Raw genomic sequence first — 18,124 nt, 5'->3', positions numbered from 1 at the left:
ATTCCATTGTGGAAATAACCCATGAAAAAATAAAACCATAAAAAATTCTTTTTTTTGGGGGGGGTTATTGGATCTTGCTGTTTCAAGATTTTGGCTATTATGAATAATACTGCTTTTCTGTGTGTTTCTTTTCTCTTTTTGAACATAGTGTGCATTTCTATTGGTTTCAGCTGAGGAATGTAATTGTCAAGTCACAAGCTGTGTGTATTTTCAACTTTGGGACTATCTACCAAACCGTATACAGTGCAAAGGCAGAGATATAATTGAGAGAGCTTGACAATTCAAGTAAACAAGCAGAATTTGGTATGGTGGGAATGTGGTGGAAGAGAGTGTCAGGGGGAGATTATGCAACTGTATGGGAGGTACCTTTCAACACTCCACACCAAGTTATGTTGACCTCATGCTGAGGATCACAGAGGGCACTAGGTTTAAATGAGAAAGCCATATGAACTGGTTGGCACTTCTGCAATGCTCATTGAGCTGAAGTATGGAGAACAGATTGAGGGGAGCAAGATAGGAGGGAGGAGGCCAGCAGGAAAGTTCCTCAACTTTGAAATGAGAAGTGATAGGAATCTGAATTAGTGTAAGCATCCTGGACATGGAGAGAAATGGGCAGTTTGGACATATTTTGAAGTTGGAATTGACAGAAATGGCAAATAAAGGAATGGTTATTTTAATCCACTGAATTTCAGGACTGTTTTTTACACAACAACAGGTAACTAATATAGCTTCTGAATAGAAATGACTTTCAGATCTTTGATTACAAGTCTTCAGGCACCTAAAGGAATGAATCTTGAAGACAGGTCTGGAGCTACACAGGTGTGTGGAGGAATCCACAGATCCCAGGTGGTGACTGAAGTCATGAAGACATGAGATGCTTGGATAGAGGCCCATTTTTCCTCTGAGAGAGTGAAAGGGTCATTTGGTAATTATAGATACCTTAATGATGTCTTCTCAGTGGTATTAGGAAGAGCCCTCTGCGTCTTTTTTCTGGTGATCATCTTTTCAAATGGAACAATGTTCCATTTTTGTCTTCTCTCTCTTTATTTGGTCCACTCTCTTATCATTTTTTCACTCATGGTCCCTTAACCTATCCTCAACTCATTCCCTTTAGGCCTCCTCCCTATTTTTTCTATTTACTGGTATTAATTTCCCTCTGTCTATTTCTCTATTCATACTCTTTTTCTCAGCATTCTTTATCACTATCTCCCAGGATCCAGCAGGTTCTAGGGTGAGTCAGAAGAGGTACCAAGGGGTCAAGAAAATACCAAAAATAAGATTTTCTTTCCATGTGTCCTAGGAGCCTCCTTGCCTCATCCTAGAACGAGCCCTGCTCTCCCCTACCAGATTTTTCAGTCTATCCATTCTCTGTTACATTTCCTACTTTCTCCTACTTGATCTCTGTTCCTTAATTATTAGTATGTCTTTCTGTATGCCTCTTCTATATTGATTTTTGTCTTTCTATTCATTTTTCTCATCTCAAGCATTCCAGTTATCACCAAAGTTCTCCTCCTATGTCACTGTCTCCCTACTCCAAGTCCCTCCAGTTGCCACTTTTTTTTCTAAAAGTCCTTCACCAGAGCTTCTGTACTTGCAAATCTGCAGTATCATGAGCAGAGCTTCTGTACTTGCAAATCTGCAGTATCATGAGCAGAGCTTCTGTACTTGCAAATCTGCAGTATCATGCATGGCTTCCATGTTTCTGTTACAACTTCTGAGAAGCAAGTTGCAACTCATTGCTTTTCACCAACTCCACAGAATGGTACTGTTTAGATTCTATGTCAATTTATCTAAAGCCCATGTTGTTCCTGTACTTTGTCATTTGCTGTTCTTTGGTTCACTTTTTTAATATTTTCTCTCTCTGTATTCTCTCCTCAGGGACATGCCCTCATCAAAGAGCTCAGCTCTCTTTCCCCCTTGCATCTCACATGACTTAGAAGTAGCCAGAGGCTGTGCACAAGGCTGTGGGTCTTGGATATTGTTAGGGTCAGGGAGGTGGTTAGTATCAGAGAACAAAGGAAAGCTTTTGCTCTCATAGAAAAACAAAGATAGAATTAGAAAATTGGTAAGATAAGTGATAATTACTTTTTCCATCACAGGGCAATGGGATGGGTGTGTCTTCTCTTGTGTCTCTGTTATTCACTTGGATGGGTTCTTGTTCACAGGACTCTGAGGATAAAAAAGACCACAGCTGAGACCCTGCAGAGCCCTCCCTGTTCTGCCTATTTGCATTTTGGTACACCGCACTTGACTTCTCTTTTCTTCTCGTGTTTCTCTTTACAGCTTGTCTGTAATATTTTGTCACCTTAACCTTCACCCCATGAAAGTGCTGGTGCTTCAGTGATTCTGTGATCAAGCTCTCCCTGACTACTTGGAACTTTTCTTTCTGTCTCTCTTCCTTCTTGGGGCACTAACTTTTCACCCTTTGTCTCTTCATTTATTCTTCCTAACTTTTTCCTTTCCTCTCCTTTCCTTTCCCTTTTTTTTTTTTCTTTTCTCCGTTTCTCTTATTTTCTTTTTTAATTTAGGAAAACCTAATTTAATAGGCATACATATGGGGAATCCACATGGACATGGGATTCCAAACATCATGAGACAACATGAAGCTTATCTGAGCTTGGGAGAGGGATAGGGGCCTGAGGATACATAGGGGAGAAAAGTCATTAGCAAGAAAGTCAAAGGAGATGTTTGGAAAAACATGTAACATTGTTCTATTATACAGGTAAGTTCTTTCTTAGGTAAAGAGGAGTCTCTGTTAGTATTTCTCTTCCTGGAATAGGCTCTCCTTTCCAGGATATATTGAGGCAGTTATGGAGAAGGCAGAGCACCTTTCCTGCATCTGCTACATTTTTATTTTAACTCAAAATAATCTTTATGCCTAAATGGCAGCTTGCCCTGGGCCCCAACACTTAATGTATACTGTGAAGTTTTCTTTTTCTTTTTTCTTCAAATTTGGGTATCTTTAAACTTAATATCCAGTTTCTTCTGCTGAGGCTGTATGCAAACTGATACTACTATAGCATGTCCTGATTTTCTCTGCCTTGCTCCTTAGCCAGAAACAGTCTTTTTTTCTCTTTAAATTTCTATAGCATGTACCCACGTCTCTCACATATTTCTTCTTTTGCTTTGTATTTTATTTGTCTGTGTACTCCTTTAATTTTCTTAGTAGCTTTTGAAGATCTTAAAGTCAGAATACATTTTCAGCCCCTAGCCTGCAACTTTTCTATCAACAAGAAGTATTCCAACACTGAGAAAATTTAAAAGCACCCGGAACATATTTTGTATATTTTCCATTACATGTAGGCAAATATTGCTCTTTCAGTTAAACAGTACAATTTAGTTCATTTAGCATTTTTATCAGCAGGAAAATTGTAGAAGTTGGCAATTCCGATCTCACCCAATGCCAGCTTCTAATCCAGTAAAAAATAAGTAGCTTGCAAAAGCTAACACTTCCTAATTTCCTTCCTCCCATCAATATATCAAGCTGCATCCTTGCCTTCTCTGTATCTGCATGAGCTTCCCTTCTTTGTTAATAGATGTTTCCTTAAGTTCAGCATGACTCCATTCTTTGCCACCAACAAGGACTGCTTAGGCCTCTACAATCATGCAAACCCAGGCAATCAGTCTTACCTGCTGGCTCAGATTCTTGGGCATATTCCTCATTTGCTTGTTGGACTTCTTGTGCATCATTTTTGTCACTGGTTGTATCTGTTCTGTTTCCATTTATCTGCTCTGCTTCGCAGAGGTTCTCCAAGGGCCCATTTTCGGATGGGGCTGTACCTAAACCATGTTTTAATTCATAGATATTTTATTTGCCCTCTGCATCAATCAGGGTCCAACAAGAAAATACAAATCACTCTAAGGTTTTGCAGCACAGAGGATTCCATCCAGGGGTTGGTTATACAATTGATATATACATTGAAGTCCAAATAGAAGAATGCAGTGACCAGAAGAATACTTAACAGGACACTGTGGGAGGGACCAAGGGTGTGCTCCGAGGTCAGGGTCACTGGGTGGATAGAAGGTGGCCCATGGGGGGGCACCTGCAGCGGGGAGCCTGCTTTCCTTCCTCTCTCTCTGCCTGCCTCTCTGCCTGCTTGTGATCTCTGTCTGTCAAATAAATTAAAAAAAAAAAAAAAAAAAAGAAGGTGGCCCATGGCTGGCCTGCTTGGTGGGAAGTGGCATCATGGATGAGATGCAGTCACTGTCAGATTTGTAGACAAAGGCAGTGATGGGGAAATATCCAGCTTCTTCCTTTCTCCTGTTCTCTGATACCTTGTTAGTGTCCCATGTCTGCAGCCCAGCAGGAAGCCAGCAACAAAGGGGGCTAGCAAGTAAGTCCACAGGGACCAGTGGTCAGTGGCCAGCAGAGCAGAACAGGGGAAGGTAAGGAATGAATCCTAGGGCAAACACCCCAGGACTTCCTTATAGAAATTGAGAAGTAAAGAAAGAAATTCTGGGCAATCAGTGATTAAACACACACACACACCCCTGCAACCACCCTCCTCCTGGCCCCCGCCACCTCTCAGCACATTCCAGAATGGGACAAGAACACAAAGGGTCAGAATACAGTCAACAGGAACAGACCGTGATCAGACGAGGATTGGGGGCACGACGAGGTCAGGCTTCGATAACAGTTTTCACCAGTTCCTAGGGGGGAAGAAATTGCAAGTTCATTTCAGAAATTGAAGTATTCTCTGTGCCATTCTCTCCTAATTCCATTTTTTATAAAGCAAGAATTGAAGATCCCCTCCAGGTAGCCATACAGAGATTATGTGGACTTGACAGAACCCATGCAACCCTTGCAGTCAGACCCCAACTGGCAGAGTAGAGGAATGGGGTCAGCTGCGCCCCGGGCTAAAAGGGTCTCAGCCAGACCACCTCACTGCATGTCCAATTCGAAGCACTTGAGTAACTGGTGATGGCTTATCCTGACTCCCATGGCCATAGTGAAACTGCCTTTGTTCCCAGAGCTTTCCCTGACCAGTGGAATTACTCAGGTCCTCCATAGCTCTGCTGACTCATCCCCACCTCCTCTTCCTCTACACCCTCCCTCTACACATCTGTTCCGTCTTTCTCATTGGCCTTTCCTTGAGGATTCCATGTCCAATTCTCCTCTACCTCCTTTCATTCTTGGTATTCTTTTTTCTGTATCTTTCTCTGCATATATTTCCCTTTTGTCTCATGCTTCTGTCTTTTCCATTAGAATACCGGAGTGGCAGTACAGGGTTAAGAATGCAGGCTCTGTCCCAGCCAGAAGGTAGAAACCACCCATCATTAACTGAAGAATGAATAAGCAACATGTGATGAATATATCATACAAGGGAATGCTCTTCACCAAGAAAAAGGAACGAAGAACCACATTCATGCCACAACATAGATGAACCCTGAAAATACTGAGCTGTGTGAAAGAAGCCAGACATGAAGGGCGTGTTGATATGATTCCATTTACATGTAATGTCTGGAATAGGTAAATCCAAAAAGACAGAAATGAGATGAGTAGTAGCCAGAGGCTAGGCAAGAGGGGCACAGGGAGTGATATGGAGTTCCCTTCTGAGGCGATCAGAATGTTTTGCAACCAGACAGAGGTGGTGGTTGCACAATATTGTGAATGCACCAAATATCATTAACCATACACTTTAAAATGGTTAATTTTATGTTATGTGAATTTTTACTGTGCGTGAATTCACACACACACACACACACACACACACACACACACACACAGGCTCCGGGTTCAGAAGGCCTGGGTTCACCCTTGCTCATCTGACCCTAGGCCAACAAAAAACACAGCCTCTGGATTTCAATTTCCTTATCTATAAAATGGGCACATAAGCAATGCCAACCTCCAATGGTAGCCTGACCACTAAACCTACAACCATCCCCATAAATGTTCCCTCCTTCTCTCACTCAAAGTACCCACACCCTCCCTTCAATCTTCTTACCACTTCCTCTTTTCTCTCTCTGTGTGACTGGCTTTCCCCTTGACTCTCTGGGCTCTTGAACAACATCCCCCACATTGAAATCAGCCCTTCCGCCATCATTTTATTTTGACCATGGCCCCTTTACAGCTTCACATCAATCTTTTCCTACAGGGACTTTTTAAAATCACAATTACTTCCTGATAGCGAATCTGCTTAAATCTGGTTTACTCTCACACTGAGATTCTGTCCCTTTGTCTCGGTTATAGACCCAACGGTCTCTTGTCATAGCTACTCCTCCAGGATTTGGCCTCTACTTAGACACGTATGTAAACACCCCTCCCTGCCTTTTCCTTGGTCCTTAACACTTCTTCCCTGATTCCCCAAATACACTCCAGGACTCAGGGCTGAGTTCCCTTTCTCCTTTTCTTCTTTGCTGATGAGAATCAGTGTTTATCAGGTTACAATCACCTTGTTCAATGCTCAGTTGGGTATGAGGACTGTTGTCCACCTCTTCTTCGTCACTTTCTTGGTAATTAATTTTCTCTTGGATTGCTGAAGACAGGGAGACAGAAGGAGACAACAGGGATCCCATCAGAGACAAGGAACAACACCTCGAAATTACACAGTTAACAACTCCCAAGCCTCAGGTCACTCAAGCTCAGTGCCTCTGATCCTCCTTGTAAAGCTCCCCCATCATCCCTGGGTAGAAAGGGAACTCCCAGCAAGAGAGTCTATGTTTCCCACACAGAAAGGAGCCACTCCAATATAAGGAAACATTATGATGCTGTTACTCTTATAAAAGAATTTGCGGATGGGCAGAAAAAGCATATATCAAAGTAAATAATAGAAGTGAAATGTGTTTCTGAACTGTTCAAACTGAAAGGAAGAAATAGGTATCCTCTGGGGAAGAGCTAGGCTCTCAGAGAGATCCACAGGTATGAAAGAAAAAGATGCTCTGAAGATGCTGCTAGACAAGAGGAGAGCTGGGGCACGGAGGGTGAGCTCTTCCCAAAGACACAAAGCAGAGGACACCTGGAGGAACAAGACAGACCTCCCAGGGGCTCAGATACCAGGAACAGAGGAAGGACACTCTGCAGCTCTGAGCAGGGAGCACGGATAGCTGCACTGGAGGATCTCCCCACAGGCCTCCCCAGGCCTGGGGAGGTCTCCAATCACGGGAGGGAGGGACACCAGCCAGCACCCCTGCCTGTAGGTGACCCAGCACACATGGAAGGAAGAAAATAAACTAGGAAGCCTGGAGGGAGGTCGGGGGGATGTCTGTGGGGAGTTCAGGGAGGAGGGGACCCCACAGAGTCAGGGAACCTGCTGCTCCAGGGCCCATGGCAGGAGCTCCTCCTGGGGCAGGACCTGCAGGTGTGAGTTGCACGGAACAGTGGGAGCCACGGATGCTTTGTCATCTCAGGACCTGGCCTCACACCCTGGCAAAACCAGGTGGAAGATTCAAGAAGAACAAAGGGAAAGGTGTAGGGGGTCTGTGTGCGTGTAGGTGGTTCCCCGGGGGCTCAGGGGGCTCTGAGCATGGGATGAAGGTGGGACTGAGCAGCAGGAGAGGGTGCTGCACCCCAGGCCACAGCCCTCAGATTCTGGGCTTTGGGTCGCTGATGTACAGCTCCCATGGACAACAATGTGGGGAAGGCAACTGCTGCCATCTCCCAGGGGCAGGTGGGTGGCAACAAGTGTAGGTGAAGAGCACCCCAGCTCAGGGAGCTCCACATACAGGTGATGTGCACACTGATCCTGGAAAGGGGGGGGTCCCTGCAGTCCATGAAGAGAATCAGAGCCCCTGAGATATGGGCAATACAAGTATACACCATTCCCTCTGTTCCCATGGTCCAGGACATGCTGGTTACCAATATCATATTGACAACTGCCTTTATTCCATTTCAAACTGGACTGACCTGCTGTTGAAATTATTTTGTTTTTAATTAGATAGGGTGACTACTGACACAAGTTAACAAACCACATGCTTTATACATGCTTTTTAATTTTTTCCTTGTTTATAAAAACTGTTGATATCTCTTTATTGCCTACTAATAACCTTTCAATTGCTTAGCTTTATACGGTTGACTTTCTAAAATTTTCTTCAAACTTATCTCTCATGAATCAGCTCCACATTCTGCTTCTCACTCTCTGAGACAAATTGAATTTGTCTATGAGGACACACTAGGTCCTTTCACACTCCACGCTTGATTGCATAGTGCCAACCCTCTTCAGGACACAGCGACATTCTTCTTGTGTTTTTATCCCTTATCTGGAGAACTCCACTGGCACCAAACTGTGTTGGAATAAAAAGTTTCCCAGTCAAGTTAAAATATATATATATCTATAAGCATAGATATATAAAGAGCATTCTCTTAACTCTTGCAGTTCTTAAAATAAATTAAAATAAAGTTATTTTTAAAATAAAATAAGAATCATGTTTTCCCAGGAAAAAAATTGAGAATTAAGCCTTTAGTTTTGTGATTATTTGAATAATGTTTGTTTCACCCCTTGTGGAGAAAGAGTTAACAGAACCAATTCTCCTTAAGTGTAAATTTGACCTTGGGTTAACTTTCTGGCTCATTACTTTGGAAACCTGAAGAAGGTGGGTTTTCTTCTACTAGGCCAACATTGGCCTAGTTAATACCTAGTTTAGCCCTAGTTTAGAGATAAAAACGATTGGTAAATTGCATGTGGATGGGGAGGGACCATCTACAGACTACAAAGCAGGCTTTGGTCTTCCTTCAAAGTGGTGACACTTACAACTTGATTTGTCCCTAGTAGGGCTCCCGAATGTTATGACTATAGTGCTGTTACATGACTGAGCACTGTTACATGGGCATGGTGCTGCTAAGCCAGAGTGCAGCCTACATTCACAGACACTCAACGGAGTAGTAGTTACCTTGGTGGACCGCTGTGTGGGTCTCCACAAGGAGTCCCACAGAAGAGGAGCAACTGATGCTGCCCTGTGGGGATGCTGGGTTTCCTATCATTTGTCCTTCTGAGTAAATCTGAAGCCACTTTGGCTCTGATTGTCCTGTGAGTCTAAATGCCTAGTTAAGCAGACCTATACTCTAGGTGGTTGTTGTACCATAGTTATTATACCATAGCTTTGAGAAGGTTCACAATTAGTACTTTCTCTACTGTTATATCCCCCTTGCCCCAGCACTGCCTGTGGAACATTGTAGGCGCTCAGTATATATTTGTCCAAAAAAAAAAAAGTGTCCCTGGGTGTCAAAAGGTAGATAATAAACCCAATTACCAAATTCGAAGCTCTTGTAAATGTGATTTAAATTAGGGTATTCTTGCCTGTTGACCTCACTGAACAATGCTTCCAGAAGTGGCAGGTCAAATGTCTTCTCCAGTTCATTGAGAACATTATACGCCACTCTTGGTACAGGGACCAGGTTTCTACAAGAATCTTGACAATCCTTAAAAAAATATTAAATGGAGAAAATATAAATACAGACTTCCAAGTTACAGAAGAGCCCTAGAAAGTGATTTCATGGGTAATGTTTTCCAATTTCCCTGTACATGTATCTTCTCATAAAGTTTTAGAATTTCTATTTATTTGTTTAGATACTACGTGAAACAAGTAAATCCTGCCTCCTTAAAAACATTCCCTTGTGAAACAGATCTCTCTTCACCTTCATCTACATTAAATTACATATAAGTGGGCGCCTGGGTGGCTCAGTGGGTTAAGCCACTGCCTTCGGCTCAGGTCATGATCTCAGGGTCCTGGGATCGAGTCCTGCATCGGGCTCTCTGCTCGGCGGGGAGCCTGCTTCCCTCTCTCTCTCTCTGCCTGCCTCTCCATCTACTTGTGATTTCTCTCTGTCAAATAAATAAAATCTTAAAAAAAAAAATAATAAATAAATAAATAAATTACATATAAGTAAGAGCAGTTTTGAAAAATAACAGTAGGTTCAAAGCTAAATGATGTGTAGCCCTTTAGGAATCTGGCCAGATGTTTTAGGAATAGACTAAGAGCAGCTGTCCTGTTCCAGGGATGACCTTTCCCCTTTCCCCATGACGGACTTGGCCTGGAAGAACTCAAGGAAACCATGTGACAGTTCTCTCCTTTTGTGAATTTGGCCACAGAGAATGTATATTCATACGGCAAGGAGAAGACTTGAATCTCTGTATGTCCAGCAATGCCTATTGATAAAATCAAACCCAAATTCCAAGACTCCAGAAATACCACAAAAAAGAAAAAGAAATAGAAGAAACAAAACAAAGAAGCCCTAAAAACTGAAAACTGCTAGCAAAAGAATAATAATCATCAATTCCCAAATTTCCTAATGGGACATCAATTCCCTGTAGATTTTAATGTTCTCAGATCTAATCACTCAAATTAATGCCCACTGAAATGATATCTGTCAATTATTATTTTATTAAATTAACTCACTTAAGTTTTACATAAATTTATTAAAATTACCTTTAATTCTCAGTTTATGCTATATTCTACATGTTCCTACAAGGCATTACATATCTATGGAGCACCTCTGTTTCAGGTTCAGCCCATTTGCTATGCTATTCAGCCCAACTCCAGGGGGCAGCACAAAGCACCTTTCCTTCGGTGAGAAGCGGGATTATCCCTGGTGACAACTGATTCTCCTTTTCCTTTTTACCTTATGGTAACACCTGCAACAATACTTGAAAAAGTCCCCACTCATAGGAGACTCCTCAGTCAGTTAGTTGTGCCTGATGTTTGGGTCCAAGATATCAAAATATAACTCCATTTGGGGCCAGTTTACCAAAGAGTGACATAATAAACATCACTTACATCATACATTTTATTGCTGATGAGTTCACGGTCCCGGAGGCACTCAAAGAAAGGAAATGGCTTTTTTATTGCATTTGAAATCTCCACCTTGTGTCTTTTGAAGTGTTTGAATAGAGTCTCATAGACAAGTCTGTCATCATTGTACTGGTCTTCCGTGGATGTCCTAGGAAGGAAGGATACCATGTGAAAATGGTCACGAAGATTCCAAGATGCTTGTGGAGGCTGTAAGATTTATATGAACAATAAGCGGGGCAAAACTAACATATAAAGTAAATAGGGCTGAGCAGAGACAGAATAAATGGAATTGAAGTAATAAGCAAAGACATGATGAAGAAAGCATGAAGGTTAAGAAAGACTTAAGTGTGGGACCGAAAAAGTCTATTCCAATCTGTGTGGATCAAAGCCATTATAAAGATACCTTCACGTATCTGAAATATTTTTGTAATTAAAAAAATTAAATTTAAACAAAATTGAGATGGAGTGAACAAAGGAATGAAAAGCAATGGAATAAACTGTACTCCTTTTAGAAAAAAGGAAAGCAATGGGATAAAAGTTTAACCTTGAAAATACTTAACAACTAAGAGGAAAAAAAAATATCAGAAAGATAAAAATCAGTTCTCCCCCTATAGCTGTTAAGAGAAATGCTATCCTACATTATAAAATTAGTTTATAAAGGATAAGATGTGGTTAATAGTGATATGAAACAGTATAAATTTATAATATCACAAGAATATCAAACATTTCTCCTGGGACATCTGGTCCTACTTTGTGTTAATATAAATCTATCCTGATTATTGTTATATATAGTGAATCTTTTCAGGCATCTGAATTTCAGAAATCACTGATGTTTCTTGTGAAAGTAATTTTAAACCTCAGTCTCTAATTCCAATTTTTAGTTGATCATTTTATTGCTCTAATAATAATGTTTTAATCAACATCTTGTATTACAAAAAGACTTAGAAGCTTTCTTTATCAAACCAGAAGAGAATTATTGCGACTTCCCAGCACTTAGTATGCCTCGGGGAATAATAATGTCACATCGTTATGTCAAATTCCTGCAAAAGAAATGTTTCAGTTCAAAGACTGCAGATAGAAAAGAAGCATTTGTCTTCTCTTTTATTAAAAGCCCTGCTAAAATGATAATAAAGAAATTCACAATGACAAAGAGAATTGTGGGGCAATGAGCCCAAGAGAGATTTCAATGAAAATCTCAATGACAAAAGTGGTCAGAAGAGTGCTAATAATTACTGTTGTAGGTGAAGGGTGTTCTCAGAGGTCAGAAAAACAACAGGTATGCCCTGAAGAACCCCGAAGAGGCAGTAGAGATCACAAGGGAGACAGGGTGCTGAAAATGTACATGTTATTTTAAAAATGGAGAACGGAATAGTGTACCTCTAACCCTCACCCTACCAGCTGACCACCTAGAGCCAGGCAGCCTCTCAAAGGCAAACACTGCTGACCTATTACTTGTGTGAATTTTGCCTCTTACTGGCTTTCATATGCATGGATAATCCATCATGTTTCCTTTATGCCTGACATTTGCTCATCATCCATACTGCTGGATGAATGGAAGTTTGTTCCTTTTTGTAGCTGAAAGTATTCCATTGTGTGGACCTACCACAATCTGCTTATTTATTTTCCTGTTGATGGACACTTAGATTGAATCCAGTTTGGGACTTGTATGAATAAAGCCGCTGTTCTTGTACACTTCCTTTTATGGCATGACGTTTTCATTCCTCTTGGGTAAATAATTAGGAGCAGATCATTGCATGAGTATGCTTAGCCACTTTAGAATCTGCCAAACTGTTTTTCGCAGTCTATTAGAAATAGTTTTTCTCATTTTGCCCATTCTCATGAGTATGATGTAGGATCTCATACAGTTTTAATTTTATTCCTTTAATGACTCATGACATTGAGCATGCTTTCATATGTTTATTGGCAATTCATGAATCTCCTTTTGTAAAGTATCTGTTCAAGTTTTTGACCCATTTATATTGTCAGGTTGCCTTTTACTGTTTACTGATGTGTAGCAGTTTGTTTTACATTATGGAGAGAAGTGTTTTCGTTTAATTCATGTATTACATTTTCTTCCAGTCTGTGGTTCACTTAACCATGTGTTTTGATGAGGAGAAATTTTTAATTTTGAGGAAGCCAATTCCATCAGTTCTTTTCTTCTGTGGTTAATAACTTTAATGTACTAAGAAATCTTTGCCTACCACAAGTTAATGGAACTATTAAAAAAGCAATTTACAATGTAAGCATGGGTTTATTTCTGGATTTTCTATTTTGTACCACTCATCTGTTTGTCTGTCCTTATACCAATAGCATATTGGCTTGCAGACTCTATAGCTTATAGAAAGTCTTGATGTCAGTTAGGGAAAAATTGTCTTGGCTTTTCTCATATATCTCTTAAAATCAATTTGTCAGTTTCTACAAGAAAAGCCTTTGGGATTTTTATTCAGTTTACATTGAAACTTCAAACAAATTTGGTGATAACTGATAATAATATGGAGCTCCAATCTGTTAACATTGTATAGCTCTTAACATTGTATAGCTCTCCATTTATTTAGTTTTCCTTCCAGAAGAGTTCATAGTTTTCAGTACAGAAGTCATATACCTCTAGGCTGGGGAATTTTAGAAACAAAACAGATGAACAAAGGGGAAGGGAAGGAAAAATAATATAAGACAGAAACAGAAAGAGGCAAATCATAGGAAACTCTTAACTATAGGAAACAAACAAGGTTGCTGGAGGGGAGGTCATGGGGGGATGGGGTAATTGGGTGATGGGCATGAAGGAGGGCACTTGATGTAATGAACACTGGGTGTTACATGTAATTGATGAATAAATTTTACCTCAAAACTAATAATAAACTATGTGTTAACTAAATTGAATTAAAAAAAGAAGCCATACACATCTTTCATTAAACTTATTCCTAACTAGAAATGGTATTGGGAATACTCTGTTACAAGGTACCTGTGCTATAGATGAAATGGTGGAAACTATACTGAAATCTGTAGGCAATCACTAAAAACATTTGAAAAGAAGTACATGAGAGACTGTAGACTCTGCGAAACAAACTGAGGGGTTTGGAGGGGAGGGGGGTGGAAGGTTGGGTGAACCTGGTGGTGGGTATTATGGAGGGCACATATTGCATGAAGCACTGGGTGTGGTGCATAAACAATGAATTCTGGAACACTAAAAAAAATTTTTTTTTAATTTCTAAATTCATAGAAGTTTGAAAACTAAAAAAAAAGAAAGAAAGAAAAGAAGTACAATTGATATGTTAATAGAAGAGACAAGATAGGATCATATAAAATGCTAACTTAAAACCAGACAAGGCAGGAAAAAAGAAAGAAAAAGAAACAAAGCAAATGCAAGGACTAAGGAACAATAACAAACATGCTAGATATTGATGCATTTTATAAATAATTACATTCAGTGTGAATGGTCTAAATACTCCAATAAAAAGCAGAGCTTGTCTGTGGGGGAACTAAGATGCTGGCATAGTAGGACTCTAGGCTCATCTTGTCCCTCAAACACAACTAGATAATTATCAAATCATTCCGAATACCCAAGAAATCAACCTCAGGACTGACAGAACAAACTGCATGATGAGAGGGAGAGAAGAGGCCACATTGAGGAAGGTAGGAAGTGCAGAAACATGGCTGAGGAGTGATACAGATCACAGGTGCTGCAGAGGGAAGGGAGCCCTGGTTGTGGAGAAAGGTGAGGGAGAGAGAGAGAGGAGCATACAGAGTTATGCACAAGGAGAACACTTCCCAAAGTCACTGGCTGGGAAAATGAGAGGGGCTGATTTTCGTGAATTCTTGCCACCAGTGGGGCTTGAAGACTGGAATTTTAAAGGTTGGTGGGCATGGTGAGATAGAGCCCTGAGGGCATTGCTCTGGTCCTGGAGTAAAGGCAGGGGAACAACCCTGGGACAGATGGTACAACAAGAGGGGGTCCCCTGGGCAGGCAGTGGGGAGGTGATTCACTCTTCTTGGAGCACATCCCTGAGGGGTAGCATTCACAGAAATGCCTCTCCAGGGACAAATTGCCAATAAACACTATTTCTGTCTCCCCGCCCTCAGCCTAAGCATGGAGCCACCTGACTAGAGCAGCTCAGTCCCAACACTGGCTGTCTAGTCTGCTTGCCCCAAGTCCCACACCCCTGCAATCTGGCATGACTACCCTTCTCAGTTAGATCTCCCTCAGTCCAAGCACAGTGAGACCCTCCCCCAGAAGATCAGCATAGGATCCCACCACAGCACATCCTTAAAGTTTTTAGTTTTAAAATTTTTATTTACTTATTTTTTTAGAGTGAGTGCGTGCAAGCAGAGGGAGGGGCAGAGGGAGAGAATCCCAAGCAAACTCCATACCAAGCACTGAGCCTGACACAGGGCTCGATCTTAGAACCCCAAGACCATGATCTGAGCTGAAACCAAGAGTCAGTCACATAATCAACTGAGTCACCCAGGTGCTCAAGTTTGGAGTTTTAAAAGTTAGCAGGTTTGGGATAGAGCCTGGAAGGCACTGTGCTGCTTCAGGAGAAAAGGCAGGTAAGCAACCCAGAGGCAGACAGTGTGAAAACAGCTATCTTAAAAATGCCTGGGATGCAAAGGGGGATATTATTCACTCTTCCAGGAGTGCTTTCCTGAGAGCAGCAAGCATGGAGACCCCTGTCTGGGAACAAAGCAGCTGGCTGGTACCATTTCCTTGCTCCACTCCTCAGCATAAACACAGAACCACCTGCAGTAAACAACACAGCACTGACACTAGCTGCCTAACCTGTTTACACCAAGTCCCACATCCCTGTGCTCTGCCAGTACTTCCATTCTTGGTCAAGTTTGCCTCAATCCCAGCCCATGGGCCTCTTCCCTAGAACACCAGCAGAAACACCTGCCCAACTATATCTCCCAACCAGATTGTTCTGCAAGCCTTCGGTTCTAGTGGAAGTAGCATCAGGTTTCATTTAATAAGTAGACCTGAGCACATCTAGTTAAAGCTTGTCACATGCTGACCAAGGAGCAAACATTGCCCACTGCAGAAGGGAGAGCCTCTGCAGATGACTAACCTGAAAGACAGAGCAGCCAAAGTGCAAAAGCAGACTGCATGTAGCACACACCAGACCCAATCCCTGAAGCACCAGGTCCTGGACACTATATGACATCTTCTTCATGAAACCATTACTTGCAGGAGCAGGGAACATAATGGGCTTTTCTAACACATGGAAGAAGACAGAGACTTTGATAAAATGCAAAGATGGAGGAACTCATTCCAAATGAAACAATAAGATAAGGTCACAGCCAGAGAGCTAATTGAAACAGATATAAATAATAAATTTGAGGGAGAATTTAAAGCAATAATCATAAGGACACTCACTGGGCATGAGAAGAGAATGGAAGAGTTCAGGGAGGCCCTTACTGTAGAGATAAAAGAGTTAAAAAACAGTCAGGAATGAAAAATGCAGTAACTGAGATTTGAAACAGATTCGATGTAATGACCATGATGGAATAAACAGAGGAACAAATAAGTGATATAGAAGAAAAAATAAAGGAAAATAATGAAGATGAATAAAAGACAGAAAGAAGAATTACAGAACATGAGAATAGACTTAGGGAATTCAGTGATTCCATAAAGCACAATAACATTCATATCCTAGGAGTCCCAGAAGAAGAAGAAGAGAGAGAGAGAAGAGGGAAGAAAATTTATTTGAGGAAATAATAGCTGAAAACTTCCCTAATCTGTGGAAGGAAACAGGCATCCAAATCCAAGGGGCACAGAGGACTACCATCAAAATCAACAAAAGCAGGCCAACACCAAGACATATTGTAATTAATTTGCAGAATACAGCAATAAAGAAAACAATCCTAAAAGACAAAGGAAGTCCCTAACTTACAAGGAAAGACCCATAAGGCTAGCTTCAGATCTCTCAAAAGAAACCTGGCAAGCCAGAAGGGAGTGGCATGATATATTCAATATGCTGAGTGGGGAAAATCTGCAACCAAGGATACTCTATTCAGCAAGGCCATCATTCAGAAAAGAAGGAAAGCTAAAGAGTTTCTCAAACAAAAACTAAAAGAGTTCATAACCACTAAACCAGCCCTGGAAGAAATATTAAAAGGGACTCTGAGTGGAAAGGAAAGACCAAAAATGACAAAGATAAGAAAGGAACAGAGAAAATCTCCAGAAATGACAGAACAAATAATAAAATGGCATTAAATGCATATCAATCAATAATTACTCTGAATGTAAATGGACTAAACTCTCTAATCAAAAGACATAGGGTATCAGAATGAATTAAAAAAACAAAAAACAAAAAACAAAAAACAAGACCCATCTATATGCTGCCTAAAAGGGATTCATGTTAGACCTAAAGTCACAAGCAGATTAAGAGTGAGGAGATGGAGAAATATCTACCAGGCAAATAGATGTCAAAAGAAAACTGGAGTAGCAATACTTAATCAGACAAACTAGATTTTAAACCAAAGACTGTAACAAGAGATGAAGGACACTACGAAGGACATAATAAAGGGGACCATCCAAAAAGAAGATCTAACAGTTGTAAATATTTATGACCCCAACATGAAAGCACCCAAATATATAAAACAATAACAAACAAAGGAACTCATTGATAATAATACAATAATAGTAGGGGACCTTAACAGCCCACTTGCATCAATGGACAGATTATCTAAGCAGAAAATCAACAAGGATACAATGGCTTAGAATGACACACTTGATCAGATGGACTTAACACATATATTGAGAACATTCCATCCTAAAGTAACAGAAAGCACATTATTTTCAAATGCACATGGGACATTCTCCACAGTAGGTCACATACTAGCTCACAAATCAGGCCTAAACAAGTACAAGAAGACTGAGATCATACCATGCATATCTTCTAACCACAATGCTATGAAACTTGAAGTCAACTACAGGAAAATTTGGAAAGACTACAAATACATGGAGGTTAAACAACATGCTACTAAATAAATGAATTAATCAACCAGGATGTCAAATAAGAAATTTAAGTATACAAGGAAGAGAAAAAGACAAAGACAAGGGGTGCCTGTGTGACTTGGTTGGGCATCCAACTCTCAGGTCATGATCTGAGGGTCATGAGATTAGACCAGTGTCATTTTCCATGCTGAGCATGCCTGCTTAAGATTCTTTCTCCCTCTCCCTCTGCCCCATCTCCCTGCTCACGGACTCTCACTCTCTCTCTCTTTCTCAAAAGCAAACAAACATGGAAACAAATGCAAATGAAAACACTACAGTACAAAACCTTTGGGATGCAGCCAAAGGAGTAATAAGAGGGAACTATACAGCAATACAAGCCTGCCTCAAGAAGCAAGAATAATCTCAAATAAACAACCTAACGTTACACTTAAAGGAGCTTGAAAAAGA

At 40.9% G+C, this 18,124-nt stretch overlaps 1 protein-coding gene across 1 annotated transcript in view; it reads right to left on the bottom strand.

The window, feature by feature from the left end:
- SP100 (SP100 nuclear antigen) overlaps positions 1-18,124 on the bottom strand; it is an 88,204-nt gene that overhangs the window by 51,436 nt on the left and 18,644 nt on the right. Inside the window, exons 2-7 of the mRNA XM_059395480.1 lie at positions 10,711-10,873; positions 9,187-9,355; positions 6,393-6,476; positions 4,588-4,650; positions 3,631-3,780; positions 2,086-2,169 (exon numbers count right to left, since the gene is read on the bottom strand). Coding sequence (XP_059251463.1) covers positions 2,086-2,169; positions 3,631-3,780; positions 4,588-4,650; positions 6,393-6,476; positions 9,187-9,355; positions 10,711-10,873 — 713 coding nt within the window. The remainder of the gene's footprint in view (positions 1-2,085; positions 2,170-3,630; positions 3,781-4,587; positions 4,651-6,392; positions 6,477-9,186; positions 9,356-10,710; positions 10,874-18,124) is intronic.

This window comes from Mustela nigripes, chromosome 3 (genome assembly GCF_022355385.1).
Source record: "Mustela nigripes isolate SB6536 chromosome 3, MUSNIG.SB6536, whole genome shotgun sequence".
Lineage (NCBI taxonomy): Eukaryota > Metazoa > Chordata > Mammalia > Carnivora > Mustelidae > Mustela > Mustela nigripes.
The sequence above is the reverse complement of the archived record's forward strand: the minus strand, read 5'-3'. Positions and strand labels throughout refer to the sequence as shown.